The sequence below is a fragment of the Pholcus phalangioides genome, unplaced genomic scaffold (assembly GCF_987345545.1).
Source record: "Pholcus phalangioides strain wild (caught in Gottingen) unplaced genomic scaffold, Ppha-v1.0 ptg000011l_1, whole genome shotgun sequence".
Taxonomy (NCBI): Eukaryota; Metazoa; Arthropoda; class Arachnida; order Araneae; family Pholcidae; genus Pholcus; species Pholcus phalangioides.
In genome coordinates, this window is record NW_028301604.1 from 61,197,018 (window position 1) to 61,215,378 (window position 18,361).

The 18,361-nt window shown below is 36.4% G+C and overlaps 1 protein-coding gene across 2 annotated transcripts; it reads left to right on the forward strand.

Moving 5' to 3' along the window:
• The first annotated feature begins 2,434 nt into the window (after window positions 1–2,434).
• LOC149080660 (transcription factor A, mitochondrial-like) lies at window positions 2,435–17,917 on the forward strand. Of its 2 annotated transcripts, none has more exons than XM_089239846.1 (7): window positions 2,435–2,601; window positions 9,526–9,689; window positions 9,788–9,858; window positions 9,966–10,115; window positions 11,114–11,209; window positions 14,202–14,258; window positions 17,736–17,917. In XM_089239846.1, the coding sequence occupies exons 1-7, from the start codon at window positions 2,450–2,452 to the stop codon at window positions 17,907–17,909; spliced, it is 864 nt and encodes a 287-aa protein (XP_089095972.1). In that variant the 5' UTR covers window positions 2,435–2,449; the 3' UTR covers window positions 17,910–17,917. The 2 variants fall into 2 exon arrangements, with proteins under 2 accessions (XP_089095972.1, XP_089095973.1); XM_089239847.1 differs by having other exon boundaries at window positions 2,477–2,601; window positions 9,594–9,689.
• Window positions 17,918–18,361: the final 444 nt, after the last annotated feature.

Sequence of the window (18,361 nt, forward strand, 5' to 3'; positions counted from 1 at the left end):
TGAAACAAGAGAGAAAGTTGATAATTACAGTGTATATAAAAAACTCTTGAAATAAAATACAATTACTATAAAAATCACCCTTCACGTATACTTCACGAATAATACGGATTATGTGCATTTCACTGTGTATTCATGAATTGGGGAAGATCAGCATTAACCGCCCCTCATAAAATTATTGGAGGACTATATACATTCTCCCCCTCCCCACGTTCCGATGCCGATATGAAGGTACAGTACAACTTTTCTTAACGATCACCCCTCTTTTACGGCCAAATAAGAATTTCCCTTAAAAAAACTATGCATTTCAAACCCCTGATCAACAGTCATACCTATTTACGGACGAATTTTTTGTCCCGCTCGTGTCCACAAAATAGGGGTTTCGCTGTATTTAATAATAATTATAACACATCACAAGTATCTGAGATGGAAGTTCACAATTTTTGTCGTAATGCTATGCAAATGATTTTTATTTCACTGAACATACAGCGAATTCAAGTTAAGTAAATTTCGTTCCAAAACAGACCATTTTTATTTGAAAAGTTCGAGCAGTTAAAAATACAGTGAACCAGAGGTGGGTTTAAAGGCGGGTGCACCGGGCCCTCGACTTCTGAAGGGCCCCGCAAAACACAAACTTTACACCTTTTTCTAATTTAAGGGGGGCCCAAAATTTTTTTCTTCGCCTGGGGACTCAACCGGCTTTAATCCGCTTCTGCAGGCAACCCTTGGTTTGCGAACAATTGGGTTTACAAACAATAACAAATTATTCGGTTTGGGGTGATTGAAGTATTACGTCAGCATCGAAGGGGGGTTCGGATGGATTTGCTGACTTTTGATGACAAGGGAGAGAGGAGGGGGGGGGGTTTGAAGGTTGCTTACGTCATTAATTAACCACCCCCTTTTGAAGATATGAAATATTCTATTGCTGCTGACGAAATTTTGCTGACGGGGGAGGTCAGTGTTTTGCTGACTTTTGCTGACAAGGGGGGAGGGAGGGGGTCAAAAATGGCTGAATATATGCTTACGTAATACTTGAATGGCCCCTTTACGAACACGCAAAACAGTCTGGACCCCAAGGAAGCCTGTTTCAGAGAAAGTTGAGAATACTTTTTTTCTCGACAGACTTTGATTGAAGAATCAAGAGTTTCTTTCATCAGAGTAAAGTTCCCGCTATCAAATACGGCTCCTCTTATCCGGATCATAGATCAGCAGGTCATTTCAAACTTTATGAAACTTTATTATAAAGCTCTGAATAAAAGAGCTTTCTGGAAACATTATTTTATCGCACTACATTCATAGGCACCGAAACAGGGGGATTGAGGTCAATTAACTCCCCCACAAAAAAATTCATCAATATACAATAAAACGCATCATTCCGTCTCCTGCGTACGGGCTTGAGTCAGGCCCGTAGCCAGAAATTTCGTTCGGGGGGGAGGGGAGACCAAAGTGATAGAACAATAGATTTGGCCATCTTTTTCCCATTTTACGGTTATTTTCTCACATTTCTGGGGACAAAACGCCCAAGTTCCTACTCGTTACGGCCTTGGCTTGAGTACCGTATATACGGAACGGATGGTGATTTTCAGCCCCCCCCCCCAATGTTTTCTTCATGTCGGCGTCACTGTACATTGCATAGTTCTTCTAGTGTTGCAAGCGGAGAGATTATAGATGCATAGGAGATTGACTTGGAAGTCTGGGGGGGGGGGGCGGCACGATGATGATGTCAATTCATATGTACATTAGATCAGTCGAATCCACCTTTGACGCTGAGCTTAGGCCATTTGACCCCTCCCCCAGTAATTTCTGAAAAAAAATGCAATGCACCTTCCTTCTCCTGCGTACGCACTTCAGTTCCGTATATAAGGGGACGACCACAACTTTCAGCCCCCCCCCCAATATCTTCTTCATGTCGACGCCTCTGCCTAGGGGCTCTGTTCTAGGATGTGGGGAGGGAACCGTGGCCAAAACATTCGAAAAAAGGGACGTATGGGCATGAGAATTTCATTGACCCTCAAAGAACGTGGGAAAAGATGAAAGTCGTGTGATCTAAGGCCGCTCATACTCAAGCTGCCCATATTTGCTCAAAAAAATATGGTATATTTGGCTTCGGAATACTAGGTTATACGGATCATTGCCAATTATTGCCAAAAATAATGCCAAAAGCAAGCAAATTTGCCAACTCATGCTAAAGTCACAGAAAAGTAGCCAATCGCGGGAAATGGAGCGCTACTGCAAATTGTCGGAAATGACACAAATATGTGAGATAATATTCTTATTTTGTAGTCGTGATAATCGATTTCTGAGTTGGGAAGATAACTTTATTGTTGGTTTGAGGAACAGAATGAAGAAAAAATGTCAAGTTGGTTTTGTTGAAAATAGTGAAAAACCGGGACATTTTTGCAAAAAAGTCGGAAAAACAAAAAAAAACCGCGACTATCCCAGGAAATACGGGATGTATGGTCACCCCACTCATACTACTACAACTAACTATTGTTATGATTTGGATTGCGGTGCTTTGGTTGCTGTTTGTTGCCTATTTGAGGACATGTTAGTTGTTCGTAAATTGATCATTTTCACCGAAAAACAATCAAAAGTCGCATGCAGGTAAGTTTCACCCTCGTTTGTTTATAAATTCTAGTGATAGCAAAGTTATCTCTGAATACGTATGCTTATAGAAACAAGTAAATTTTAATCCTGTAATTTTTCGCGGGAAAAGTTTTAATGCATAATGAACTTTTTTTTTGCAATATTTGTGGTTTTTTTTTTCATAACACCAGATTATTAAGCATTTACCTTCGAGCCTCATTCATATCCGTGGACTAAACTGCTAATTAGTTTTGAGTTATTTGTTGGTGTTACTGACATGGTAACATTACCAGGATGCACTAGAACAGCATTTCTCCGCCTCTGGTCCGCGACGATGGCATAGGTGGCCCGCACGCAGACTTGATTCAGTCGTTATAATTGATAATATTATGATATCCATATGGGTTCAAATGAAATTATGCTGTCATACTCAGGTTTACTATGCATCATCCAGGAGAATGCAGGAAATTGTGATCCTAAATTCGAGATATCCCTAAATTTTGCCAAAAATTACAATTTATTGCTCTAAATGTAATTTTCTAATTACTGCTAAAATTGCTGAAGGTGTAGAAATTAAGGGCTGCTAGAATCACAGTAAAAAAAAAATGTATTTCACGAAAAAAGTATTCAAAAGATCTTATGACCATATTTCATTGAGAAAATTACAACACACTGTGATCTATAATCCGTAAAATATGGGACATTGCCAATTGCCATCAAAAACATTGTCAGAAGTAGGCACAATCACCATGTGTAATTAAAATTCCAAAAAGTGGACAAAACGTTAAAACTGGGAAACATGAAATGAATATCTATAATTTTTGCCATACTTACCATAATATAATTTATACTTTGAAACACTGTGTGTGTATTCACGACTAGTAAATATTACAAATTTAAATAAGTATCATTGAAAAAATGGGACAAATGTATAAAAAAAATTGAAACAATGAAAATTACAGGAATGACCCATAATACAGGACACACGGTCTGTCAAATTGTTTCAGGAATTTTGCTGGTCATTTTTCGAAAGGTTGAGAAACACTACGCTAGAATGTATATCGCTTTACCTTTCACGATAATGTTTATCTACCAACATGACTGAGGTGAACGCCAATCTGGTGACTGATTTTCCAATGTTAAAATTTTTAATTGGTGATTTTGTTACTTTTGTTATTAATTATTTCTTTTGGATTAATAGGCTGACTCTCTTTTAAATAATACAATGGTCTGTTCTGGTATACAAATAGATATTTTCTGGAATAGAAATAAAAACCTAGACTCTTCTTAAAACAATACAATAGGGCAAAAAAAATCTCCATGGGTTTGGTCAAAACAGTCTTTGGTTTCAATAAAAACATGATTGCAGGACTAAAACTGTTAGGCCTAGGGTGCAAAAAATTAATAAAATGGAAATATGTGTGAAATGTACAGCCTGAGAAAATGAAATATTCCAACTAGAAAAACAATGTAACACACATGCTGGGAAAACGGTATATACAATACAAAGTATTAACCAGTGTTGCCCAATTTAGGCAGATGGAATGGTATAGGAGGCAGTAGAAGCTTTGGATTTAGTATAGGGTCCTAAGGGCTTGGCATGAAATGGGAGGGTGATGAGATGAAAATTTTTTTGAAGAGGGCGATAGAGCAAAAACTTTGGGAAACTGGTATAAACAAACAAAAAAAAGCTGTAAAATGGTAATAGACTACTTTCGATTCAAATACAACGCTATATACAAAAACCTATTATTACTAGCAGGGTCATCTTATGAGCATCACTGGTCTCCTTGCCAAATGGAGATCCTTGTCTGAGGCTCTACCAAGTAAATCTGAGAATTCTCCTGGTAGGGCCTCAAATTTCAACCAGGTCTCATTTTTGTGAGGCCCCCAGGCCGTGCCCGTGTGGGCTCATACCTTAAGACTGCACAGATTACTAGCGACCTAGTATTCTAAAGGTGACGTCACCTTCAGATGATAACCAACAGCAATAAAAAGAAATGCAACCTAGAAGCAGAAGGAATACTAATAATAATAACCAGCAGGAAAAAGTACGGCAATGAAAGAAAATGACTGACCATCACCAACCAGGAAGAAAAGCACCAACAAGCTAGAAAGGAAATCGCCAAAGAAAAAAAGGGATTATACATACCAGGGGTGGCAAACACGTGGCCCATGAGGTGATTTTGTATGGCCCGCGACAAGATGAAAAAAATTATTATTATATTTTTGATAAAAGTTTCGATTGACAAAATTGCAATTAATATAGAAAAAAATATATTTCTGATTTGACAAAACAATTTGTATTTTCAACACACAATGATAAAACTTCTTTAAACCCACAGGTCACATGATTGATTTCAATGGAAGTAACAGTAGCAGATTTTCTTGCATAATCATCGCGGTAATCTCGGCGGGCAAAATTTCCCTCAAAAATTTTCCTTTTAAGTTCGTAAAACTAAATAAAAAAAAATATCTGAACCATGCATAAAAGATTTGACTGAGCTGCAAGCAACTGACAACATCAACTTGAGGGCTAAAAACCCCAACCAGAAAAATCTCGGGAGAAAATTAAGTTCAACAATTTTGAAAAACCAGAGAAAAGTTACACCAATACCACATTTGTATCGAAGTGACTGGGACCAGTTTCACAATCACGAAGAAAGAAAAGACCAAAATCCAGCCATCAGTGGAAATTTTTCTAAGACCGCACACAGGGGCGTCGGAAATGTTTCGAACCTGTGGGCACTCGTCTTGAGCTTTATATTGGAAATTATGATTTCTCAATCAATTCTGGGGGTGCTCAGACCCATGCCACAAATTACTGTGGGTGCTTCACCCCCGGCTCCGACGCCACTGACCGCATATAATGGATCTGTTGACTTTGTTGAATCTGATGAATTTCAGAGAAACTTGGAAAATCAGATGTGTCAACCCCAAAAATTTTCCAAGTCCAATTATGTGGACTTGCAGAGTAGATCTCCCGACTTTGACAAAAACTGGAAAAATTCAATCCCGTAAGGAGCCGGAAGCAGCCCGGTCTTACTTACTTAGGCCTACTGACATACATTAAATACACCTTCCTAGGTTGTTTACTAGCCCATCATTAATCCCACCATCAGCCCTGAAAGCTTGGGGGGGGGCAAACATTTAAGTCTGGTCGTGCTAAGAAATTATAGTCCACGCTTCAGCTATTTATACAGTTTCCTTCAGCGCTGATATCACTGTCTATGAAAGAACATATACTCTGTTCAAGGGTGGGAACTCTGCGCCAATTGCGCCAAATCTTGCGCCATCCTGCTCCAATAGCGTATTTTCGCATTTTTCTGCGCCAAATAGCGAATTTCGCTTCAGTATGCCCGGAATTTCAGAAAGGACGCCAAAAATTTTTTGTTCCTGCTAGCCACGAAACGTTTCTTTACGAGAAAGAGCGTGTTTTATTCCACTATACTTAAACTATCGCCTTAGACTATCGGCCCCTGATCGGGCTTTCCATCGCGAAACCCCGATATTGTCCGTGATCGTTTAACTGAAGATGGTTTGCAATGCCTTTCAGCTTTAAAGTGCAAATTCGAGTGTTTCCGTTTTAAAAAAAAAGTCGTCACTGGAAGCAGCAGAAATTACTGTAAGTCGATTGTCATGTGTTAAATCTCGATGTTTCGTGCAAAACATTTTCATTCCGGGAGTAAAAAGCGCATGTCCGCCGAATTACGAATGTTAGTTTAGAAACTTTGCCGAATAACGAGCGTTAAATCGCCAATGTTGCCGAATAACGAGCGTTAAATCGTCAATATCGCCAAATAACGAGAGTTAAATCATCAATATCGCCAAATAACGAGAGTTAAATAGTCAATCTCGCCAAATAGCGAGTGTCAGATCGCCAATCTTGCCAGATAATGAGTGCTGAATCGCCAAACATCGAGTTGATTCTTCCGAAATTCTCTCCCATTTTGCAACAATTTCTTTCCAAGTATAAAAAAATTAAAAACTTATAAAATTTTTTTAGCTCATTTGAAGTGCCGCTGTTCAAGGCAGCAAATAGTGCCCTCAGTAAGCAAAAATCATCTTAAATAGACGGGTGCAAAACATTTTATGACAGCCGCTCTTTCAAACAAGGTGTCAAAAGCTTAAAACACCAAAAACAAAAATTAAGCTGACGAAAAGATGTTTGATAACAAAAGACAGTGCAGTTTTATTTTGAAAAGGGTTGAGGGTTAACGAAAATATTCTTGTTAATTTCACTGCTCCAATTTATAAATATCTGCTCCGAATCCCATATTTTTCTGCTCCAAAATTGCTCCAAATCCTGAATTTTGCTGTTACGAAATGGACTTAGTCACTTCCCACCCCTGTCTGTTCCAAAAAATCAAGAGTTCAGTTAAGAATTCATTAAAATTATTATAATTAGTAGAGCCTGAATTATATGCAAATGCATATGTGCATATTTTGGCCTTTTTTAGCATTAATGCATATAAATGCATAAAATCAAAGAATTTTCAGTATAAGTGCATATTTTTGAAGGTTTATTTAAGCTCACTCAATTTTTTTTATAATTTTTCAAATAAATATTGTTCATAATATTTTCAAAATATCGGGTTTTTTCCCGCAGGTGAAATTTAGTGAATTAATGTATATTTATAAATTATTTTACGAGTATTAACTGTTTTATTGTAAGGTTATTTCTAGAGATATGTCAAAGTGTTAAATTTTTTTTAGAAATACTATTGAAATTCTTTTGTTACTGGTATTTTCGTTATTGAGCAGCTGTAACAAACTAGACATTAAAAAATGTCTGAATAAAAAATATGTATAAGTTGTTTGCATATGCGATATATACAGGGTAATTATAAAAAAACTATCCAGACATATGGGCCCCTAACTATCATACCATTCACAGAAACTGAATGAAATTTTGGCATAAGGTATTTTGATGTATGCGCTCAAGAATGATATGTAAAACAACAGTGTCACTCTAACAGTTACGGTTACAGTGAGAAAATTTCAAAAATATCAAATGGCAACACCAAGTTTTTTGTATTGGAATGTGATCTCCATTGTGAAAACCCCTAAATAGCGTTTGAACGGCAACTGTAGCATGAAAATCACCGGCGGTAGATAGGCTAAAAGTGAGGACAACCAATAAGGACAGAGAAGCAGCATAAAATAAAGCATTTTATTGTGTTTCACAAATTTTCCACATGACCTTGTTTAGGACTAATCAGGCTGGGATCTCAGCCGAAGAAACAGTGTGACGAATGAAACGAGCATTAATGCTCTGGTGCATGGCAAAGTCCTTTTTACTTTTTCCTTGCCTAGCTCCGGGGATTTTCGTGCTACAGGTGCCATTTTAATGCTATTTAGTGTTTTTCAGTATGGAGATCGCATTCCAATACAAAAAACTTGGTGTTGCCATTTGATATTTTCGAAATTTTCTCACTGTAACCGTAACTGTTAGAGTGAGTGACACTGTTGTTTTCCATATCATTCTTGAGCGCATACCTCAAAATACCTTATGCCAAAATTTCATTCAGTTTCTGTGAATGGTATGATAGTTAGGGGCCCATATGTCGGGATAGTTTTTTTATAATCACCCCGTATATATATATGAAAGGATATGTTTTTTGTAAATGAATACATATGCACGAAGAAATAGAAAAGATGCATTTTAAAAGCATGTCTGTTTTTTTTTTTGCTTGGTCATTTTTTTAATGCATATTTTGGTATTTTAAGTACTTAGCCTAAGTACACATTTTGGTAGTTCAGTCAGACCGTTTTGATATTTTGGCATTTTCAGAGCATATTTTGCCACTTTTTTAGTGCATATAATCCAGGCTCTAATAGTTAGTATTTAATTAAATGTGAAAAGTTTAGTTCAATAGTTAGTAAATCTAGTCAAAATTTTTATGGCCCTTGATGCCATAGCAAGAGATCATACTGGGTGCAGCTTATATGACAGAGTTTCCCTCCCCGCTCTCTCCTCTCTTTTTTTTTTATCATGCAGCTTATATACCAGAGTTTCGTCGCTGGTGTGCCATGCGACACTGCATCTGACCATTATGTTGGCCCTCTAACAGGGAGAAGTTGGCTATCCCTGATAGACACTATAGCTGTTCCTCTAATCATTTTTTATTGCATGATTAAATGTTGCTAAGTTTAGATTCACCTTGCTCATGCAATCATAGCCACCAATTCCATTCTTGCAAACCATAGGCTAAGATAGACTTGAAGGTCAGGGCACAATAATGATTATGTCAAACTATATGTTGGCAGTGAGCATTCTCCCCATGTTGCAAATCTCCAACAACTTCACAATGGATTATGCCTTACAATTATGAACTATCAATTTCTTCATTTCACAGGATTACTTCCTATTTTCTTCCATTGTATAAATAACACATTTAGCACTGTAAAATTAATTTTTGATATTATGGGGAGGGTCCACAGAAAATTCACCTTCACTACTGGGGGGGGGGGGGTCTGTGACTGGGTCGTAACTAGGATTTTTGCCACAAACATTATTTTGCTGCCCCCACAAGTCTAATTCAATAATTCTATATCTGTGTTTTTTTTCCCACCTAAAATTGCAGCCCCCTAAATTTTGCTGCCTCAGGCAGTTGCCTCGCCCCCCTCTAATTCCAGCCCTGGTCTGTGATATCAAAAAGGTTGGGAGACACTGGTGTTAATAATGCACAAGTAAATTATAGGAAGCAATACTGTAATGAATGACAGAAGATGGTGGAGACAATGTGCTATAACGTTAACTGTTACTTGCATGCTGCAAACCATCCTTTACATTAATATGATATCCACATCCTACAAATTATGTATACGTTTGTTGTGACCTAATCAATCAAGTTGGTCACCCTATAGATAAATTATTTTCTTTTTAAATGTATAAGTTATTTTTGTTGTCTTCCTAAAACAGACTTATGAATCTTTCAGGTTTGTAGCCTTATTAAACTGTAATAAAGATGTGAAGAAAAATAATAGCCGTTTTTCGTCTTGTGCAGCAAAAAATGATCCACCTATGCCTCCCAGGAGACCTTTAACTGCATATCTAGTATTCTGCAAAGAAAATCGCAATATAGTTTTAAAAGAAAATCCATGTGAGTTTTTCATTTCATTATCTGCAAATTGAATCACTACAGCATAAATAATTCATTTCTTTATTTGCCTTATTTGATTTGTCTTATTCATTTTAAAGCTCTTAGTGCAACCGAACAAACTAAAGTTCTTGCTGAAAGGTGGAAAAAACTAAATGCTGCTTCGAGAGAGGTGAGCACAAAAAAAATTGTTTAATAACGTGCTAGTAAAATTGTTTATAATAGCTAAAATTTTGATGTCTTTTTTTAAGACACACCTTATGCATTCATTACTTTTAGGTTTATGAAAATATTGCCAGAGATAGCGTGATCTCATATGCTCAAGCACATAAAGAATATTATGAAAACTTGACTGAAGAACAAAGAGAGGCTCTCATGAAATTGAAGGCTAAAAATAAAGAAGCAAGGAAAAATATGCGTATTAAAAAAGTAACTTTTTTCAAATATTTAAAAGCACTTCAAAAACAAAAGTAAATCTTTTGCTAATGATTCAAATGTGAATAAGACTGACAACCAATGCTTGAAGCAGTCATGAAAAGCAGACAATCTGTTACAAGCAAATTGTTATCTCTTGTTTGTGCAGTTTTCTAATTTTGGTAGAGTATTTGGGATCAGCAATAACAAAAGAAGGTGGGGAATTGATTTTTCTATGTCATAAAAAGGGATTTCTACTTGTAGAGCAGCGTACACTGACTGAGATTGTAATTCCTGTGAAATCACTGAAATCCTTTTTGAAATGCTCACTTCCCATCACAGATATTTGCATAATTAGCAATGCTCATCTTGCACAATATCATAGTGCAAATACTGCATCTAAGTAACTCAATTTTAGATGTTTTGAGAAAAACTGGCTTGTGAATACTAAATGATATTTAACATTGTGTACTAGTGAAACAAACTAAAACAGCTCAGCATGGAATTCAGTTATATATTGCTTGGTTGTAACATATTGAAATGCATGCTAAGGTGCTTATATAGTTGTAGTATTCCCCCGAGAATAGTACATAGCATAAATCCATCCTCTCTTTCTTTATATAAAGAGAAAACAGGATAACTCTCAACATTTTTGAAATATTCATGTCATACAAAAGTATCTAGATCAGCATCTATCTCCCTAGCTCACTTCACTCTTAATTATTAATTTTTCTTAACTTTTTTTCTTTCCCTGCCTATCTTCTTTCCTAAGTGATCCCACAGGATCATGTGTTATAGCTAAAGCTTTTATGCCCCTCCCCCACCAGTTTGTTCCAATGGCCTTACATGGGTATTCATAGCACATTTTGACATATGCAAAAATATTGCGTTTAATAGTGTTTGTGTATAATAGTGTTACAAGCTTTTATGTTCATTCCTCATTCATATCTAATTTTATGTATATTTAATAATATTAAAGCTAAACTCAAAGTTTACACAATATTTTCATGTAGATGCTAAAAGAATCTGGCATCCCTAAAGCATCTACATCTGCCTATACAATATTTCTTCAAGATGAAGCAAAAGGAAAGAATATTTCATCGCTACCAGTAAGTTGTGTGATGCTTTTAAGCATTTTCTGATACATTTAGTGTATTTTGTTTTTTCCCCCAGAAAATTATAAATACAGTAAAATCCGTACAAAACAGAACATCAATAGAGTGGAATAATATTCCGTTTTGTAAAGGTGCAAATAAATTTGTGTATCTACTTAATATCTTGAAAAGCTTGATGGTTCAAAACTCTGGAGATGAGAAAACTGTACCTGTTTTTGTTTCTGTGCTAATTGTAAAATTATCATTCATTCAACCCTTATTAAAAGTGAGATTTGAAAATTTAATGTTACTAATACATTCGTTTCATGAAATAATTAAATAAAATAACAAGAAAATATGTTGTTAAATTATGATTAATAACGTATTCCAATCTATCAAATTTATATTAATTTAATTTTCATGTGTTCATTTCCGATTTCTTTTTCAATGTAGTCAGAAATATTCAGTGGTAAATGTTTCTTAATTTAATGGAGGAAAGATAGATGGGGGTAATTTTATAAAATTTTCATTGTACTACAAAATGTTTAGATAAACATTAGAATTTTTGTTGCAAGTCTTTTGTTTGCTTCTAAGGTAGATTGGTAGCTGCTATTCATATTGATTTTCTTTGGTGCACTAGTTGTATGATGTAATATAGTTTTGTTTAAAATTGATTTACACTGCTGGCCACCGTAAATGCAACACCCTGAAGGAAGCATGCAAATAATATGAAATTTACAACATGCATTAGCGGAGGTGAGATATGCAAATGATTAGAATTTCAGCGCAGACGCACATCACGCGCGCCTGTGGCGCCACTTCAAAGCGCTATTTAAGACTTGGAGATTTCGACGATTTGAAGTACGGCAATTGTGTTTTTCTTGTGGTTTTTTCAAAAAAACTATCAATTATGCCTCGTAGAAAACAGCGATCATCTTTTGATCAAGTATCCGAGTTCGACAGAGGAAGGATAGTGGCCTACCGAGATTGTGGATTATCTTTCAGGGAAATCGGTAGTCGTGTTGGACGAAACCAAACAACTGTAATGCGGATATGTGATCGTTGGATGCAGGAGGGTACGACGGACCGACGTGTTCGATCGCATCCACCTCAGTGCACCACTTCACGTGATGACAGGCGTATTGTGCGTATGGCAGTGACGGATCGCTCAGCCACATCACGAACCATAGCACAGCACATTCAGTCTGTACCGCATCATCCAGTGTCTGCGCGTACCATTCGACGCCGTTTACAGCAGAGTGGTCTGTCCGCAAGACGTCCATTGCTTCGTCTACCCTTGACGCAGAACCACAGACGTCTCCGCCGCCAATGGTGCGATGAAAGAAGGATGTGGACGGCACAATGGAATGAAACTGTCTTTACTGACGACCCACGCTTCTGTCTGCAACACCACGATGGTCGGATTCGAGTCTGGAGACACCGTGGAGAGAGGATGCTGAACAGCTGCGTTATGCACCGCCACACTGGTCCTGCACCGGGTATTATGGTATGGGGCGGTATTGGATATCACTCTCGCACTCCTCTAGTACGCATTGCCGGTACTTTAAAAAGCCAGCGCTACATCTCCGAGGTGTTGGAGCCAGTTGTCCTTCCTTACCTTCAGGGCTTACCCACAGCCATATTTCAAGAGGATAATGCGCGACCACACGTGGCACGCATTGTCCAAAGGTTCTTTGTCAATCGATTAATTGAATTGCTTCCCTGGCCAGCTCGCTCTCCGGATCTTTCGCCGATAGAAAACATGTGGTCCATGGTTGCTCAACGATTGACCCAGATTACATCCCCAGCTGCCACACCAGATCAACTTTGGCAACGCGTGGAAGCTGCTTGGTCTGCTGTACCCCAAGAACACATCCAAAGTCTCTTTGAATCAATGCCGAGGCGTGTGGCAGCGGTGATCTCCAACAATGGCGGCTACTCTGGCTACTGATTTTGGCAGGAACCACACTTCACAGAAGTCTATAAATTTAATCATTTGATGCTTGGTCAACATGTTATCTACAAAATAAATATTGTTGCGATATCTCTTGTCTTTCTTGGTGTTGCAATTTGGGTGGCCAGCAGTGTATTTTAGCTTTGGTAGCAAGTACGCGTGTATTATTACTATGTTCACAAAAATTCACTTTTTTGCAGATTTTTTTACCTAAGATCAATGTTCCATTAATTTTATATACAGGGTGGGCAAAAAGTCCATAGAAACTTTAAAAATTCATGAAAACCATAAAAATAACCGAAATAAAAACTGTTTCTGTAAAAACAAATTGTGTTTGATTTTGGAGAAAGCCCACCTTGCAAATTCTTCCCTTTGTGCTGTATACATTGGTAAAAGTTCATGGCATGACTGCAATCTGTATGGGTACAGATCAAGGACTCCACGAAGAATATTGCATACAGAGGATGGTAGTAAATCCAAGCGTCTAGCAGCTTCACAAGCACTGCTGGTCCCTGCAGCTGATTTGGGCTCTAACGCTTCCATTTCGGCTGCAACACGCAGCAAACGTGCCTTCCTTAAACATGGTCGTCCGGCTCTTACACGATCCTCCAGTGTTCCAGTTTCTTCAAATCGCTAAACAAGCTTTATGAGGCCTGTCGCTGTTAAAGGCCCTTTTCCAGTCCTCACATTCTTCTGAACTCTGAATTTACGCAAGGCAATGGTCACTGATTCCTGGTCCACGCAAAACAACTTCACCAATGAACCTTTATCCTTCGCACTCAGCATCCTGGTTTGCAACAGTGAACTGATTCTGGATTAGGAGCGCAAGTTCTTATAACCGTCTCATTTGCATATTTCCACCAAAGTTGCTCTACCAGCGCCACCTATCGGGTGTTTTTAATTATTTTTTCCCTGTCTTAAAAAAATTCCTGTGATCTAGCGATGCTAACCCTATAAACTATTTTTTATTTTGGTTAATTTTCCAGTTTTTATTAATTTTTAAAATTTTTATGGTTTTTTGCCCACGCTGTATATATATAATTTGTATTGCAGGAATTCAATAAAGAAGTTGCTGCGTCCTGGCGTGCTCTTTCAGAAGAAAAAAAACAGGTGCCTCTATACACATATTTTGAGCATTGTAATATCAAGTTTAAAAGCATTAACTTCTCTGGAATGTTTGTTCTATGCTGAAATATAAAAAAATTAACCATTTGGATTTTTTTCATAATTTAACAAAATTCAAGTGGAAGATGTGGAAATCCTAAAACTTCTCATAAATGCAGGTGCAAGCAAAGCACCAGGACCAGATGATATTTTTCCTTGGGTCCTCAGGGAATGTGCTAATGAATTGCTGAAGCCAGTTGCACAGATTTACAGGAGTAGTGTTGCTGAGGATATCATCTCAGGGGATTGGAATGTTGTTCCGATATTTAAAAAGGATAGTAGAGAAACTGTGTCAAATTATCATCCAGTGAGTTTGACAAGCTCTCTTGAAAATTTTGGAAATTATTATCAATGGCAGTTGGTGAAGTAGACAAAAATAATGTGGTGTCTGAAAACCATACTGAGTTCGAGAAGGGGAGGAAGTCGTGTGTAACCAACATCCTTTTTTTCTATGATTACAGGACTAAGGCTTTGGAAAAAGGCAAAAATGTCAACATTGTTTACCTTGATTTCCAGAAGGCATTAGATTGGATCCAACGTGGCAAATTCTTAAAGATTACATGAGATTGGGATGGGGGCTTGAATATGATAGCAGGATGAGCTAATGATTGAAGCATGACCTTTAGCATTGACAAGTGCATGGTCACTCATTTTGGTTCAAACAACCCTGTTTCGCTTACGGGTTGAATGGTGGTGTTATTTCAGATGCAATTAGGATCACCCATTTGGGAATTATCATTGACAAACAGCTCAGGTTTTCTGAACATTGTTTAGCAGTGGTTAAAAAAGCATGCATTATGCTTGGTTTCATTCTCAAAATGGTCTCTTTGCGTTCTACTCTACCACTTTTCCAGTGCTTAGTGCATCCTGGATTGAAGTATGCTTTTGCTGTTTAGGTTTTGGAGACTACTTACAGAGGGACATTGACTTGGTCGAGAGGGTACAAAGAAGAGTCACACATGCTCTTGATCGCACACAGAGTGTAAGCTATGCAGAGAGACTTGATTTTTTTTAAATATGTTTACATTGGAAGAGCACAGGTTTTGGGAGGGAGGAAATGATGATTGAAGTGTTTAAAATTTTCAACAGGATGAATAAAATAGACCATGAGGTATTTTATAGACCAATACACCATCAATCAACACTGCTTCGACAAAGAGACACCAGTATCGATTGGTAAAATATAATTCTAGGTTGTGGTATTGCAGGGAGTTTTTGTCCAATAGGGTTGTGAATAAGTGAAATAGCTTACCTCCAGGGGTCGTGAATTCTAACATGATTGACACGTTTAGAAAGAAATATAATAAATATATTGGGATAAATTGAGAAGCTATCCATACTTGATGAGACAATCAGTTTTTTTTTTATGGGCAGTATATTTATATTTTATCATAATTATTGGGTTTTTAATGCTCTTATTGGGTTAACTTCATAAAGTCCAAAATGACAGAAGACTTCCCTGATAGGGAGTATGGTATGTTTTGGATTTGTGAAGATTGAGGAAGAAAATGAAAAATCTTGTCAGAGGTGGAAACCTGAAAAACAAGTCTAAGTCTCATAGAAGGATAAGTAAAAAGAGAGAAAAAGATTAGTCAGAACTGGGAAGAGTATTTTGAAGAAAAAAACTGGCTGTAACAGAGTTAATGTATTTTTGATATAGTTAAGATATAGACATAGTTAGTTATAGACATCCATATTTTTTATGGGCATATTTTTCAACCACCTTGTTGGATGTTTTGTCTGTTGTAGCCTTTGTATAACTTCTCGTGCACACACAATTCTTATTATATAACAAAATTTTGCACTTTGTTGAATTCGGCAATTTCTGCAAGTGGAGCATTTGTTGCACTATAAGAATGTTCAGTAACATTTATGGCAGTTAAGATGATTAATACCTGTTTAGCTGGTGTCCAGTTGTAGAAGAATCCAAGGGGGGGGGGGGATTTTTTAAGGGAACCACACAACAATGCCAAAACCAGAGGTTGAGTCTCACCTGCCCAACCAACAAACCTATAGATAAATGTGTTTTTCCACCTCTTATATAGATAGCAAAAAGATAAGATACGACACATGTGGTCTTATCTATGGGGGAGGTACTGACATGCCTATTTTTAAATACATGAATAGCATGAGATTTTAAAAAATGTAACTTTTCAAAGTCCATTTTATGAATAACTCTTTAAAAAAAAAAGGGAAGGAAAACGTGCTTTTCAAGAATATCTGTTGTCGTTATAGTGATTGTGTTTTCATTCATAAATAACTCGCTATAAGTGGATATTTTTTGGTATCTTTAACTCTTAATATTTTTTGGTATCTTTAACTCTTAATATTTTCTGTATCATTAGCTCTTTCACAATACTTGCGAATTACTCGTAATAGCAAGATTCTCATTATAAGCCATACTCGTTATAACAGACCTTTACTGTATTTATTTCACAGATTGCCTCTATATATATTTTCCTTCATGTAATTTTTTATATTATAATAGATTTATAACCGTGTGAGCTTAAACATGAAATTTATTGAATGTTTTGTATATATATGTTCTTTCTATCTCAAGTTATATTAAAGTAAATGCTAAAGACAGCTTTCAGCAATAGATTTATCCAACTTTCGGGAAGTTAGATGAACTTCATAATTTTCTAATTAACACTTTGTCTACTACATGGCTCATATTCATACGAGTATGCAGTATAAGAGTTCCATGTTTGCATTCCACCAACCACTGTCCTATGTGTGAGCCAACATGAATAAAAATTTCATAAAAAGTAGGTTGATCTGTCAGAAGGTTTTTTATCTTGTGGTGGTGGTCAAGGGATTAAGCTATATTCACAAACTTGAATGTGTAAATGTATGGGCAAGCATACCAACCTATCTTTATCGCACAAAAACTCGGATCTTGTTGGCAGTTTGATAAAATTACTAAATAATTGTGATGTTTTACTTTTCTCTGAAAACGTTTTGTTTATAGTTTCAATTTCCGAATAAAATAAACATATCTTATTGATATTAGATAGATCTCTTAGTATATTGACTGAGTGAAATGCTAATAAAGGGGGAATTTTTTTTAACGTGATCACACATTCTCAAGAGATCATTATGATCTGTCCAGAAAATTTGTTAGTAGACATCCGTGCCCAAACCAGGATTTGAACCCAGTCAGAGGCTAGCTCCTTACGCCTGGACTGCCAGTGATTATAATAATTTCACTATAGTATGAATAAAATAATTACCTATCAACTATATCAATTTTTTTATCCATCTTGTTTAAAGAATTTTCACAGAAAAATCAATAGTCTGATAATCAGAATTAGTGGAAAATTTCATTTTCATTCACTTATTTATGGCTTTATTGGCTTCCAAGAATCCAAGTGGAATTTTTTCCTTTTTTCAATAATTATGCCAATTGACATTTTTTTTCAGATATATGCTAACAAAGCTATAAAAGAAAAAGAAATATATGAAGCTGAAATGAAAGCATGGCGGGAAAAGTTGAAAAAAGGTGGTCAGCAAACATTATTACAGGCTTATGACGAGATCAAGTTGAAAGCTAGGGAAACAACTGAAAATCCTGTGACAAAAATAAAAAGGAAATAAAATGGCAACTTACTCGTTTGTGTGTATTTTATTAACGTTTTTTTTTTAAATTTGATAATAAGAAATCCTTTAGGCCGGGATTACACTATAAAAGTTTGATAAAAGATGTTTTACAAAATTTGAAAAACCGATAAGCCAATTGGTTATATTCGCTTGAATGTAACTGATATGCTTCATTTTTCAAGTTTTGTAAAAGAGCTTTTATAGTGCAATCCTGGATTTATACAGAACATTTTTTTTTATAAAATTATTTTATTAAATTGAAAGTTATTGATTTCACCAATTATATAATCAAACCAACTTTGTAAATATATACTACTGGCAATAAAGTTCATGGAAAGCTTTATTTTTCGTGTGTGCTGACTTGTAAATACTTGTACTTGCTTGTTTGTATTGAAAGCATTTTCAGCCACTCCCAAAACACAAAAGGGGAAATAATACAATTTGCAGTG